General features: G+C 42.1%; 1 protein-coding gene across 1 annotated transcript in view; it reads right to left on the reverse strand.

Moving 5' to 3' along the window:
• Positions 1 to 1,849: 1,849 nt before the first annotated feature.
• The window catches only part of ksr2 (kinase suppressor of ras 2), a 73,468-nt gene continuing 59,745 nt past the window's right edge, over positions 1,850 to 15,572 (reverse strand). The window contains exons 16-22 of the mRNA XM_060053493.1: positions 12,647 to 12,695; positions 11,092 to 11,453; positions 9,414 to 9,510; positions 9,188 to 9,321; positions 8,289 to 8,423; positions 6,110 to 6,239; positions 1,850 to 5,586 (exon numbers count right to left, since the gene is read on the reverse strand). Of these exons, the coding sequence (XP_059909476.1) occupies positions 5,440 to 5,586; positions 6,110 to 6,239; positions 8,289 to 8,423; positions 9,188 to 9,321; positions 9,414 to 9,510; positions 11,092 to 11,453; positions 12,647 to 12,695 (1,054 nt within the window). The 3' untranslated portion in view covers positions 1,850 to 5,439. The remainder of the gene's footprint in view (positions 5,587 to 6,109; positions 6,240 to 8,288; positions 8,424 to 9,187; positions 9,322 to 9,413; positions 9,511 to 11,091; positions 11,454 to 12,646; positions 12,696 to 15,572) is intronic.

Genomic DNA, 15,572 nt, shown 5'->3' on the forward strand with positions numbered 1-15,572 from the left:
GAGAGAGAGAGAGAGAGAGAGAGAGAGAGAGAGAGTGTATCGCTTGGAGTTCCCAAATTAATTATTTTGTAATAATGCACTCCTAATGTAAATACTCATTGGACCTCCCCACTAGGACACATTTTATTGGCTAACTTGATGTCAACATGCAAGCTGAGGGTTGGGGTCAGCGTCGGATGAGGACTATATTGAGCCAACAAGTCATCTCAAGGCAGAAGTATAGAGAAAAGCATGCTTTTGTTAATTAATTTCCAGTGTTTCGTTTACCAGCCATTATCTAAATCAGCCTCACAAAGCGAAAGCTCAGACAGTAATAATAAATGGCTATCTAAATTGAATGAACAACCAAAAAGATCTGCAGACAGGCTTTTGATCAAGCTGTTGCCCTCCCCCCCCCCCCCCCCCCCCCCCCCCCCGCTTTGTCATTTGAATGATGAATTGTAAACATAACCAATTAAGCCACGGGAGAAATGGCATAAGGATGATAATGATCCTGATTTATTATTCACCTGCAATAACGGCTTGAATGATTGAATGAAGGGCGTTCAGAATACAGAGTGCTGAAGTCAGTGCTTGCCTCTAATCATAAACAGATAAATAGATAAATAAATAAAGGAAGAATAAGTCACAGTCAACTCTCATTGAACATATGCCGTCTACTCCTTTGTGTGACTTTTCTTCCCTTAACTAATTATTTGGTTCTAGTATGAAATGGTTGAAGCGACGATCGCTTTCAAAACTTTACACAAGGCCTCCTCAAAAGTCTGGTGATCAACCTTCTGCTTGGAGTGGGGGAGGTGAACAGCTGGCCACAGCAGCAGTGGGAGGACAGAGATATATAGCTAATAGAGAAGGCACTGCCTCGGCACTGTGTATTCTGCTGTCCTGGCCGCACACTTCTCTCCTTCCCCAGACGGTGAGTCACAGGATTTATTTGCAACAACAGGTAAACACGCACACCCACGTCCCACGAACACCCCCCCCGCTTTTGTACTGCACGCACACACACACACACACATGCAAAGGCACGCACACTGGACACGCGCACATGCACATTAAAAATCACGCAGACCAACACACACACACACACACACACACACACACACACACACACACACACACACACACACACACACACACACACACACACACACACACACACACACAGAGGATACACATGTATTCACACATATACTCAAGTCAACATCGTATGCATATAGTAGATAATGTGTCAGATGTTTGGAACAAAGTGATACCAACAATGTCATATGCTGCTCGTAGTCACAGCTTGGTTTCCCTTTTTTCATATTTATTTTTTTGTTCTCATGATTCTCATCCCTGGTGACACAACGTAGAAACACAGAGCTGCGGCTAATATTTTAAATGATACGGCATCATTTGTAACAAAATATGTTGCCAGAATAGAGATAGGCTGTTGTGCCAAACACAAAGCTTTGTCTAATGATAAGTTCTAAATGACATGTATCATGTTTGGTTACCGCTCAGAATCTCAAGCATTATTTTAGGACTGCGATATTCCTTTCTCAAAATTGTTTTGTTTAGAACTGACATACTGACAACACCAACGTAAAAACATGAATTGATCCCATTTTATAAAGCGTTTTTCGGCATTTTTTAATTCTAAAGATAAATTAGAAGATAATAATATGTGTGTACATTTATTTCCGAGGGTATTAAACTTCTACACTTCCGTTTTTGTAATTGTTGGTTGATAGATTATCAGTTTTTCTGCTTTTCTCACAAAATGTTCAAACAAAGAACGGAAACATGGAAAAGGGAAAGATAGGATAAAACAAAGGACAAACAAAAGAAAAGAAAACAGAAAAAGTCCAAAATGAAAAACATTTATTTTTATTTTTCATACACTTTGCTGAGGATGAGTGCAAATAAGAGAGCTTGTGATAAAAATGTAGCCGCCACTAAACCAGGAATCTATAAGGCATCATTAAATACAAGCTAAGTCCTCAGCTGATACTCAATGCAATACAAGAACTAAGTCAGTCAAAAGGAAAAACAAGAAAGCCTCGAAGCGACCGCAGTTCAACAGGGAAAAATTATCCAAATGAACAACAATAACAGAAATAAGTGACAACCAAAAGCACAACACTATACATGTACATTCAAAATAAAGATGCCAAGCTTCACACAGAATATTTTCTAAATACTGCAAGAAAACATGGTCTACAATATCATACGTACACTTGGCACTGAAGTTAGGTCTTTAAATGGTGTTCCACTCGCATGTGCACAGGTCCTTATGCCTTCACAGGCTCCGTCATATTTACACGCTGATAAATACACGGCAACATTCATTTTTCGGATAGAAAGGCGTTGAAAACTTTGAGCAAAGCCTAATGTAGAACTTTATTTGATTTTGCCTCCGTACACGGCCAACAGACAACAGCTCATCAACATTAAAAATCTTCTCATATACCTTTTCATAGACTATAGTGTTAACGGATAACTTTTTTCCCATAATATAACAATCAAATCCTTCATATTCAATGTCATGCACGTAAAAGTTTGAAATAGTACAAATATAAATGATTCCCTTACAATATTGGAATTCCAGCAAATTGAAAAAGACAGGTTTACTCTAAAAATACAGCCGCGGTTTGTTTTCAATGCAGATATGTGTGTGTGTGTGTGTGTGTGTGTGTGTGTGTGTGTGTGTGTGTGTGTGTGTGTGTGTGTGTGTGTGTGTGTGTGTGTGTGTGAAGTGTGTGTGTGTGTGTGTGTGTGTGTGTGTGTGTGTGTGTGTGTGTGTGTGTGTGTGTGAGTGTGTGTGTATGTGTGTGTGTGTGTATATGCATGTGTATCGTCTTGTGGAAAATGGACTATGTTTCACGATAGGATTGTCTACACTCCTATATCAGTCTCTATGGTTAGAGTGATCAGAAAAGTGTTTTTACATGACCATGGCTTGAAATCCATGTCTATACTCATCAGTCAAACATATGGTTTATGCAAGCTATATAACAATTTATAGAGATACTGTATATCGCAAAAAATAGACACATATCCCAGGATAGTATATAGAATTTATGAAATGTTTTTTTATCGTTTCAGAAAATTAAAGGGGACACTTTAGGTAGGATACAAATGTACCTTGATAATTTCATTTTCTAAACCATAATTAAATTTATGATTTGAATGAATACATCGTCTTTGAGGTTATGTTGGAGCATTTGTCAATCAATGATAAAACTTCAAGTTTAGAATAGGAACAGTTCAACAATGAGCTTCCAGCGGTGTTGTACCAGAAGCCGAAAGAGAGGATGTGGATCTCTTGGAAATGCAAGATCAGGCCAAAGCCTCTTTGGATGGAATCCAAAATCCAAGACTTGATTATTTCAACAAAACTAACAGACAATTACAGCAGGGCTTGTTTAAAGCAGCTCTTTTATAGTACAATGGCCTTTATTTACACTATTATGAAGATAACTTTGGGACAAAAGAAGGTAGAAAGAGATATTTGTAGATTTAATGTTATGTCTATTAACTATCAGTCGGGTTCGGGGACTATCACTTGACATTCAGTCCCCAGTCGCCCTATATAATAATAGTTTAGCCCGGATTTAGACAGGTAATTCAGATAACACAACATAGTCATTACATAAGCATACATTAGCTTGTCAGGTCTGTTCCGCTGAAAAACGATATGTCCTTTGCTGCCACTAAAACCGTCTAGTTGTGTTACTTTATACCTGATTTAGGCTCATTGTTATGTTAGAAAATTCGTCAAGCCCTCACAGTCAAAGCCATAACTTCATGTGCAAATGACTCATGATTTGTAGATTTGTAGTGTTTAGTGTTTCTGGCTTATTTTTTTCCTCCAAATCATTAAAACAATTGGTTTGGGTATTGGGTTAGGGTTAGGGTTAGTTATGCAAGTTGATTTCCACAGCTCATTATTCTTGATTTATATAGACACATGAAGGACGGTTGTGATGGAAAACCTATTTGTTCTTATTGAATAATTTAAGCTTTGTTTTCTTCAGGTTGTTTTATCTAGCCCATCTGTTAACTATCGAGTTCCCCTTAGTTGTTAACCTTTTACCTGAGGAAAACCGATCACAAGAAAGAAGTGACCCGCTTATCTATACAATAACTACTATTGTGTTTTTTTGATTTTATTTGCATTTAAAAGTCTCATCTGTCCTAATCCATCATAAAGTAATCATAAAGGAAGACATGGTGAGGTCATATTTGCAGGTTTTTCTTTAATTCCTCTGCATTGTTTTAGCTTGACTAGAATGTTTTACTTCATAAGCATGGCCAGCGATGTCTTAGCAGTTCGAGCTTTTTGACGATTTAGTGGTGAAAAAAAACAAAGAATTTTGCCAAGCCTTGAGCTTGAATTGAAAGCATGGAGTAGTTTGTCTCAGACAGATTTTGAGTTGTGCAACACATATCCCTGCCATAGCCCTACCGCAACAACCAAACCGTATAGGACTACCATCAAAACCAAACCAGAAAACCAAACCAAAAACAATAGAAAAACACAAATAAGACTGTTGTTTTATAATATACAGCAAAAATATTGGTTTTCTATAGTTTTTTTTCATTTATTTATCTCTTAAGCCTCCTGTTTGCTGCAATTATCTCTGCAATAATTTCCAGTGGGGGTTCAGTCGGGTCCCCTTCTCTAGGGTTCCCTGTTAGACAACAGATATAGGTTCACTCTGAACTCACAGAGCAGCCAAAGTTATGGCAAGTAGCAAAAGAGTAGGCCAATGTTGGACTGGTTCCCAAGGCTGTTATCTTAATGCCGACATTCACAAGCCATGATTAAAGCACAGGCCGCTTGGAGGAAAGCCTGGGGTATCGCTGTATCTTGACCCCTACCTCGGGAACTGCGAGGAGGTCGTCACATTCAAGGTATAAGTGGGCATTTGTCACGTTTTGTAGCGTTTGAGACAAACATGTCATTTGGACACAACCGTGCCATTCGATGAGATGGCACACAGAATTAATGAGGACGTTTGGACGATTAAAAACACACAAATGATGGACCACAACAACAGGCATTCCACAAACAACCAAAACAAAACACAACCGAAAATAAGTCCCTCCATTTGTTCTCAGACACAGTGATATGAAGAGTGATAACAAAGAAAACACACCAAACAAGAATACATCAAGAAAATATAATTCATATTAAATCCTCATGAAAGGACAAAGGACACCACCCTACGATTATGATGTGAAATGTAAAAATGTCCCTAATGCTTTTTGAAACAGGTTGGTCCGTCAGTGTGCCCCCACCACACGCATGAATATGCCCGGGGACGGTTCCCCCAGTGGGCGAATGGGTGCCCTCTTTAGGTGGCAGGCTCTACATTTAGGATGCGTGTCGCAGCAGATTGTTTTGTTGTTGTTGTTGTTGTTGTTGTTTTAAGTCTGTGTCCCTATAGCTCATTTGACATACTCAGCTGACTTCCAGAAGTGGCCTGGATGGGATAGACGCCGGTTCCGCTTTGGCAGCTTCTCCAGTAGGTCGACCAGCTTGGAGAAGCTGGGCCGCTCCTCCTGCTGGGACGCCCAGCAGAGGAGCACGATGTCCTGGGAGGGACACAGACACACAGGGTGGTCAAACGCCTTCAGCTGCTTCAGACCCTCAGTCACCATGATCATCATAAGGAAACTGTGAAATTATACTGTCGATAATGATGGCAAGAAGAAGATGAAGAACAAGAATCACGATCAAAATAACAACGCTAATCATAAGAATGATGATGATGATAACTATTATTATAATAGATTAGAATTGTTGCTTTTCTTACCTATATCTTAAATGTTGATTATGATGATTATTGTGATGAGGACGATGATGATGGCGATGACCATGATTAAGACAAGTTTGTACTTGTCTCAAGACAGAAACAAAATGTTTCTGTCTTGTCCTCAGACTTGCTGACAGAACAATGAAAACTAATGTTTTTCAGTTCATAATTTCACGCGATGGACAGATGAATGGGACTTTATAATGATGTTCCAATTTGGCATCCCAGTCCTCTCACATACAAACAACTTTCAGTGATTGTACAGAGGAAGAGTGAAGAGGTGACAATGCCAGAGCCCTTACTGAGATCTCTTTTCCCATGCCGATCTGGGTGAGGTTGGGCTTCTGGCCGGTGCCGACCTGCCACATGATCACCTCCGCAGGCTGACTCTTGTAAGGCCACTCCCGTGCATGCAGCTCGTACCAAATAGTGCTGCGAAGACGAGGAAAGCAGCGGGTCAGTGCCAGGGACGGCAGTTATAGCATAGCCTTGGAGAGACAGACGTGTATCACTATGATGAGTCTTCACATGTGCATGCGTAAACACACATATGCACGCGCCCAAATGCCTGTACAAACATGCAGGCACATAAACCTGCATGCATTCATGCGCGCGCACACACACACACACACACACACACACACACACACACACACACACACACACACACACACACACACACACACACAAACACACACACACATACACACAAACACACAAACGCACACACACAAACACACACACATGCATGCAGACACATGCGCACGAACACTGAAAGACACACGCACATGCAAGAACACACACATGCTGACAAACACACACACACACACACATAATTCATTGGACGCACAGTCCAATGAATATACAGCATAGTCCCAATTATGTGTTTAACAAGTGCAACAACAATGCAGTTACAAAAGATCAGCTTTACTATAGAGCAAATATACATTATAGTCCCATACATCAAAAGCCATGAAGCTCTTGAACTCTGTTTTAAAATTAACTTAACTGTTAATTATTCCCAAGAATCTATAAATAGAAACAATGATGAGGAAGCCAGACGACGCGGTACCTTCTAACCTTTGCTTCGTTAAAACAGGTCATTCTTCCCCTTGTTGTTTCTTTATGTCAAGGTTGACTGTGATAAAAATAGCTCCTTTTGTCAGGAATGGAAAAAATACAGGGATGACTGTTGATGAATATGTAAAACAGCCCTGGGTGTCACCTCTGGCTAGCGCAAGGGCTAGCGGAGCAGCTGGACATTGTGCACCAGTGCTGCGCTCAGCCCTTCAGAAGGATACGGTGACGAAGAGCTCCATATGGGGGGACCATCTGAACACGCAATTGTGTTAGGAGGCAACAGAGCAGGATCCAGGCCAGCAAATGATTCGTTAATGGCAGCGAAAGGAGGAACACTGGCCTTGGGGCGTTTTCATGAGCTCAGGACAGGGCTGAAAATGGGAATCGCGCAGAGAATGGAAAAAAATATATGGATGTCGTCGCAGCATCCATGATGACCCAAGACCAGGGTGTAGCCATTTCTGGGATTTTTTTGCCACCAGCAACAGAAGCAATCCATATTTAGCATTGAGAGTGGGATTTGAATGCCCAATCTATGGTCAAACTACATGCTAGTCTCTTCCGTGAACCAACTAAGGACCGTTAGAGGAACTACATGCTAGTCTCTACCATAAGCCAACTAAAGACCGTTCGAGGAACGATATGCTGGTCTCTAGCTATACAAACTAAAGACCGTTAAAGGAACTACATGCTTGTCTCTACCGTAAACCACCTAAAGGCCGTAAGACGTACTAAATGCTAGTCTCGAACCATCTAAAGGCTATTAGAGGACCAAAATGCTAGTCCCTACCATGGACCACCTAAAGGCCGTGAGAGGAACTACATGCTATTCCCTCCTGCGTGAGATTCTCAAACAGAAGGTCATGGCTGCCACTTTCAAGAGGCGAAAACTAAACCACAAATCAAATAGATGTGAGGGAGAGCTGTTTCATTCCATTGACCAATAAGATAATTGGTTAGCTCATGTGGCCTACAACCATCATGTAGATATACTACAAGACGAAAACTTTCATATCATGGTAATGGCTCCGGATCCTAAAGTCAGAACAGATATTAAGTTCTAGGGACCCTTCTATCTATCTCTGGAATCTATCATTTCTGTCCCGCTTTGCAAAGGGGTCTTCCTGCTGCCCTCCTGGACACCATTTCCCTTTTAATGGCTAGCTCTTATGTTCCCCCCCACCTCTGCACCTTTCTCTGCAGTAACTTCATGAAGTGCACAAACATAAAGATCCAAGAGGGATCCTTCAGCCTTTCTGTTCCTCCAGGAGGCAGAGTGCGTAGCGCCTCCCTGTGGTGGGCAGCCCACATCTGAGGCGGAGGGGGACCTCTCAGCCAACGGACGCTTACGGACTCACTGATACCACAAAGCCTTCAGGGGGGATGAGGGACAGCACTCACCCAAAAGCAAAGACATCCGACTGTTTAGAAAAGGGCAGCTTGTCTTCCTCTGTGTCGGGCGAGAGCTGACAGATGATTTCCGGGGCCAGGTGACACAACCAACCGCTGGGGATCCTCAGCTTGTCCTCACGTCTGCTGCTCCATGGAGAGAAGGTCAGCGTTAACACACATTAAGGAGCCACCATGTCTTACGGCATAGTTCGATTTTGACTTTTATTTTACTCCAGAGAAGTCTTCATTTCTTCTTTATTACCCCTGCTGTGTCAAATGTTTTTGGTTTCAAACTTGAATTAGGGGATAAAACCCCTTGAGATGCATCAACTTGTTTTGAAGGCTGTCCTCAGGCCCAAAACATGGAAGTCATCAGACATTTACAAAAGGTTTTGTTTGAAATAAGTTTAAGCTCTTCCTGGAGCTCCACTTAGAGCTACAGCGAGAACAAGTGAAGGTTTAATTACAGACATATATTACTCTTAAACTTTAAATCTTTCTGGCGCCCAACTATAGGGGCTTGACATTGTATTAATATGCAGAAAAAGCATCCACTTTACCTTTGTTATTTGCTCTGTATTGTGTTGTGGATTCAAAGAAAAACATCAAGATTCAGTGAAACTCTATTTATATACTGGATTGGGAATGTAATAAGAACCCTAGTTATGGTGATCTAAATGTTCCAACATGTACTGAAGAACCCTAAATATGGCCCAGACCTGGGGTAAATGGTTGTTACATTTATATCTTTCAATTAAACTAAGTGTAGAGACTAGTGGGATTTATGACAGTGAGCCACATGTACGATTTGTACGAACATCTTCTTACCCATGTCTTATAACAAATGTCTTTCAATCCCACTTACACACATCTTGACTGTTTTCACACACAGTCAGATGAAGCATTACCTGCCCGCCTGGAGAACACCGGATATGGTAAAGAGTCCAAAGTCAGTGATGACTACTTTGCCGTTGTCGTAAAACACATTTTTGGACTTCATATCTTTGTGTAGGATCCCCTTGGCATGGAGGTAGCCCATTCCCTAGGGAGAAGAACCAACAACAACCTGAAGCTTTGACCTGGACTGAACAGAAGGAATGGATTGAGAAACGCTTCGTTGAAAGACTGTCTTACCTTCACCATCTCCTGGGCTATCTGGCGTGTCTTGTTGAAGTCCAGCACCACCTTGGCATCCCGCACCACCGAATACAGCGTACGGCCTTTACACAGACTGAGAGAGAGAGAGAGAGAGAGAGAGAGAGAGAGAGAGAGAGAGAGAGAGAGAGAGAGAGAGAGAGAGAGAGAGAGAGAGAGAGAGAGAGAGAGAGAGAGCAAGTTCCCAATAAACCCCATATCAGGACTGCTGGTAATGATCTTTCTTAAATTGTACCAAGTATCAATGTGTATGGAAATTGCAAAAAGACCTGATCTTAGAATAACCAACTTGTCAAGAAGCCTGTTAATCACATTCCTGCTATGTCCATTTCTATAATTGCTTTTTAAAGTATAAAGTATTTTATCAGTTTGTGACAGTGAATAAGATTATAGAATGATTGGTATAAATGATCATGTTAGTAAGAGCCCAGCTAAGAGTAATTAGGATTTAAGTATAATCGATTACATTTTAAATATTAAATACAACGTGTTTATATTGGCATACCTTGTAATCTGTGTGCATGTGCGTTTGGGTGAGAAGATAATCCTTTGCCCTGAGCATTCCCTTGCAAACTAACTCTGTGTGGGCGCGTGCGTGCATGTGTGCGTATGTGGGTGTGTTACTATCATGATGTTATTGACATCTACACCTCTGCACCCCCGCACCCCTGTAGCCCTCCTCAACCACGCAGGCTGTGTCTCTGCCATGCAGGTAACCAACAGAAGACCCCGAGCTCACATGCATATTCATCCCCACTGTCAGAATGACACAGAGCTATTTTTAGAAGCGCGTTCCCCTGGGTTGTTAATGAACTCCCGGAACCCTGAGGTTGCCATGTTTAGGTTCAAAAACAAAACCAAGTGCTAACCTCACGCTCTGCCCTCATGAGATGAACTTCCGAAATGGACGCCGATCAAGTGTGTAGTAAACACCAGGTAGAAATGGAGGGATTTTATTGCGCTCTTCTAATGGAAAGAATATCACTGTGAGCCCCTTATAGAGCGTTCCGCCTGCCGACTGGGAAGCAGCTGAGCGATTACATAGCACAGACGAACGCAGTGGCATCTCCACAAACGCGTGGCCTATGCTAAGATAAAGAATAAACAAACTTATTAATTGGTCAATATTTCTACCTGGCAGAGAATTAGGGTAAGTGCCGCTCTTTGGAGTACACTGCTGAAATTGAACGACAGCAACATTGCGTTTCGCAACCGATAAAGGTTACGTTAATCAGAGGAGCCAGAGAAGCACCACGTTTTTCCTAAGATGCTTGTGTTCTGTCAGTTCCTGGGATTGGTCAACAAGTTCACGTGTTTTAAAGCTCAAACACACACCTCACCTCAAACTGGGTAAACTTGTTTGCAATAGTGGCAACAAACCAAGTGAGAACCATTTCAAAATGGAAAATGTGTTACGGTAATTTTTATATATTTTTACTATTTTTAAGCCTTACTTCATTTCCTTAACGCCATTTATCTGGGTTTCAAAATAATAAACAATGTGTGAAATCAGAAACCATCAAAACACCTGTGTTCTGCTCATAATAATAATAATAAATGTCAAGAAACATATCATCTTATGTTGACCATACGCTCCCGGGCAACGTGTCGTTTCTAATCTGTCCTTGAACAGGTGAGCCGGCGCGTCATCACGTACCTGGTGATGATGGCCAGGTGGGGTGGGCTCATGCAGGCGCCCATGAACAGCACCACGTTCTCGTGCCGCGTGTTGCGGTAGCCCATCACCTCCCGTTTGAAGGCCCGCAGCTGGTCCTCGTTGTCGCGCTCGATGTCGATGAGGCGCAGGGCCACCTCGCCGTGCCAGCGCCCGTGGAACACCTGGCCGAAGCGGCCCTTGCCGATCATCTCGCCGATCTCCAGCTGCTCAAAGGGGATGTCCCACTCCTGCAGGAAGATGCTGGTCTGGCTGGCCTTGCGCGGGAAGTTGCGGGCCGACAGCAGCGACAGGTTCATCTCCTCGAACTCGTCGCCCGAGTCCTCGTCGTTGGCCTCCTCGTTCTGCGGGGGAGGGGCGGGGACAAGAGGAGAAGGGCCCACAGGTCAGGGGTCACGTTTGTTCAGCTTACATCATAGGGCAGACCTTCTGTGGTGTGGTATGATCATCCCCCCCCCACATCCGGTTAGGACTACTGAGCGATTTACCAGCTCCTTTTATCCTGATATCAGGGATTAAACACACAACCTTCAGGCTGGGAGTCAGAACCTGAGCCACGATACGATCCGGCTGCCTGTCCTGGAGTTGTCTAGATAGAACCAGACCTCAAATTCATAGCTAAAATATTTTTTTATGTGAGCCCATTTACTTTTCCTTTATACATGTTTCTAATTGTTGGGGCTACATGACGTGTAGTCATTGAAATCAATAGTGTTAAATGAAAAGAAAAGGCTCCATATTCGCATAATTATTTTCAAATAACAGTATATCAGACATCGTTTGATATTTCGGTAAGAATAACATGGTTAAAAAAACGATTAACTCGCTGTGCTCTCGGCTACAGAAAACAGATTTTTCAGAATAAGAGCTTAAATGCACATTTGTATTCAGAACTACAAATTGAAAAAGGGCTGTGATTTCAGCGGAGACATTATACTGCGTAAACGGAATTGACCTGAATGGCTCACCTATTTAAGAAGGGAAACAGATTGATTTGGTCTCATTGAATTAGGATTATGATGCAAAAGAGCAGTATTAAAACATCCATTCTTAAATTCCTGCTGCAAAATAACTAAAATAGCTAACAAATTTGTGATTTTTCGTAACTGGAACATTATTAATATCATAGAATGATTATTGGCTGCAGAGCTATTGCTGCTTCGGAAGCATTCTTGTTCATTCAACCTTAATTTAGCAAGGTGTGGCTCTGGGGCACTCAGTGCTCCTCAACAGGAGCACATTGATGTGTTTTGTTAGAGGTGTGTGGGGAACCTGGAGCAAACACACGTGAGCTGGCAGACACAAAAGAGAACGCCAGTATCGACGCCCATGATCTTGGCATTTCCTGTTCAACAAACTGTCCCGCTAAAGCTTGAATGTTTGAAACATCTATGACATGTTTATTTAATATTTTAAATAGCAGCGGACTCTTGTGTATGACTGATGAATCTAATTCTTACCTCCATCATTTTGTACAAGTTAATAACAGACATGCGTCATCGTAGATGAAGATAGAATAAAAAGATGGACAACTCACATCTGACGTCGGCTCGACTTCGATCTGAAGTAACGGATTCCCCTCGTTCCTGGAAAAGGGTGGAGGCACACAGACACACACACACACACACACACACACACACACACGCACACGCACACGCACACACACACACACACACACACACACACACACACACACACACACACACAAGCCATGATGCTCCTTTTCTACCAAAGGGGGGCGGGTTTGATCCCCTGGGTTCATTCTGTGAGATGCCCGCCCCCCCCCCTTCCCCCTCGACCGCTTGCCAGATGACGTTCATCAGGTAACACCCCCCAAACCACCACCTCTTGCTGCCATGCTTCTGTGGCGTGCGATGACCGTGTTCAAACAGCCACCACAGAGGGAGTGCGGGGAGAAGGCGTGATGCAGTATGAGATAAGGGTTGATGACTCGACGCGGCGTTCAGAGTGCGAGCATCTCTGGCCTAATTAGTGACCCCCCCATGGAGCGCCCGGCTCGCCAACCCAACGGAGGAGACACCATTACGGCCGCAAAGAGCTAACACCTCCACTACCGACGCAGGAATCCATTAGGAGTGAAATGGATGCATAAGCGTCTTTGAGTTTTTGAAAAGCGCTACATAAAACAAATTATTATCATTATTATTTCTATAAAAATATGGTGATTCTTTCTGCTTCCTTTTTGTCGCCTTCTACCAGGGTTGTTGCCACTTTCATACTTTTGTTATAATTCTTTGACATTAATCAGCCATTCAAGTCCTTTATGTTAGCCGACTTGCTATACATACTAAATGGCTTCAGGTGGGCATGGCGGTGGATCGTATAATGTATGATAATATATAATAACATGGAGTAACCTGGGGCCACATTCTTATTGGGGCTTATGGAGATGGTTGGTGCGACAAGGCATAAAAAGTATATTAGCTCAGCTCTCTAACAGCTCTCTTTCTCCCACCGATGTTGCCACTGACTAACATTTTAGTATTTGTTTGCATCAATCTAATCCTCACAGAGTGTTTGCTAAGACTGAGGGACTTGTGGAAATACGCTCACATTGCAAACTTCACAACTACTGTGGAAGAAGAAGGGAGCTTACACCAACGTTTATTTCTCTCTATCAATAATGGGCAGATTTCAAATCAGGACCACGGTAAGACCTTCAAACTGTGATCAACCAGAACCGAACTAGGGAAGTTACTGACGGGTCCCAATGACGTTGATTCTGAGAGACACAACTCTGCAGGTACAGACGGACAGAGAAAGGTGCAATGGTATAAAGAAAATAAAAAGGTTATGAATAAAATGACTATTGAGAAGACGATGTTATCATAAACCTTAGTATCTTTTTAGTGCATTAAACATCCCTAATAGATATACACAAACCAAGTGATAAGGGAATCATTAACTAAGGCTGCATTGGATTTATTTGACAAATGCATGACTTACTGATATGCATGCTTTTTTATTTAGGAATGTAATGCTTTTGTAAATGTAATGTTTCAAAGTATGTAGACTCTGACTTCCTTACAGTATATGTTATACAGAGTAATTCACTACCAAGTTTCTATTCGTTGATATTTATTTGTATAAATGAAACAGCCCTTCTATTGCACACAACTCCTTGCATTGCCTTTGATGGCACGGTAACAAAAAAATAAAAGTGATAACTGCCCTCGCTAGCCTTTAACGTGTCTTGAGACCAACTATTTGAATTCAACAAGGTCAAGGGTTTATTAGTTCCACTAGTTTGGAAGAGTACATAGAGTGCACCTCAAACGGCAAGCCATCAAATGGTTTGCCATTGAAATATAAGAGCCTGCAGAGTTGTGTATTTTATTTATGAATTGGGATCGTAACTTTCTACTGCTGAATGATGATTGATATGTTGTATAATGGGGACCCAATAGAGGCTACTCCATCGAGTCAACCCCATTTAATGTGTGGCCCCGCCTCCTGGGACCAACATGTGAAGAAGGATGAATGGATGAGCTCATGAGGACAACAAACCAATAGGAACAGACCACCGTAGCTTGTACAGCAAGTCATGTGGTGAGTAACCAGTCACTGTAATTAGCTATGTTTAAAGGTCAAATTTCTCAAAAGTTGTCAAACTGATATGTCACTCTGAAAAATATTCTATGTTTTATTATTATTATTATTATTATTATTATTATTATAATTATCTCATATATTATTGGTAACTTCATTCACATGCTCTAAATATTAGTAAATATCATTCCCGAAGACATTATTGCCTCAAACGTGAATCTTTCATGTTTCTGTTCCTGCTTGTATTTAGAAGCAGGGTATTATCTGCTATTGATGAAAGAATTAGAGTCTCTGGACACACAGCGTATTTTATAACAATTGACCATCGGCCGATGAGCGCGTCTCGTCGGACCCGTTTCTGCTCAAAGATTGAGATTCTAATCGAGTTAACGTTTGGGTTGAAATGCATCTTGCACTTCCATATCCTGTCACTGCTTTGTTTGTCCTGTGACCAATGGCATCCTCAAAGAGAGCGAGCGCAAATCCCCTTGGCATCCCAACTGTAGCGTGAACTGAAGCCATGCTAACATTAGCCCTGTTAGTATTCATCATGTCGGCTACGCATACTCAAATTGTCACCCAAATATCTGTGCTCCAATAACTTTATGTCTGCCTCCCTGACTATTATAAAGATAGAGCTATAAAAAGAAAGAGAGAGAGAGAGAAAGATAAAGAGGGAGAGAGAGAGAGAGAGAGAGAGAGAGAGAGAGAGAGAGAGAGAGAGAGAGAGAGAGAGAGAGAGAGAGAGAGAGAGAGAGAGAGAGAGGTTAGTGTAGTGGGCGGAGGAAAACAGGATTGGGGACAAAGGGGCGGAACAAGACAAACAAGACCCCATGAGAGCAGGGTGAAGACGTCAGACGAGGAGACATGTCATCACATTCTATGGAGGCGGC

This window comes from Gadus macrocephalus, chromosome 6, assembly GCF_031168955.1.
Source record: "Gadus macrocephalus chromosome 6, ASM3116895v1".
NCBI classification, from domain to species: domain Eukaryota; kingdom Metazoa; phylum Chordata; class Actinopteri; order Gadiformes; family Gadidae; genus Gadus; species Gadus macrocephalus.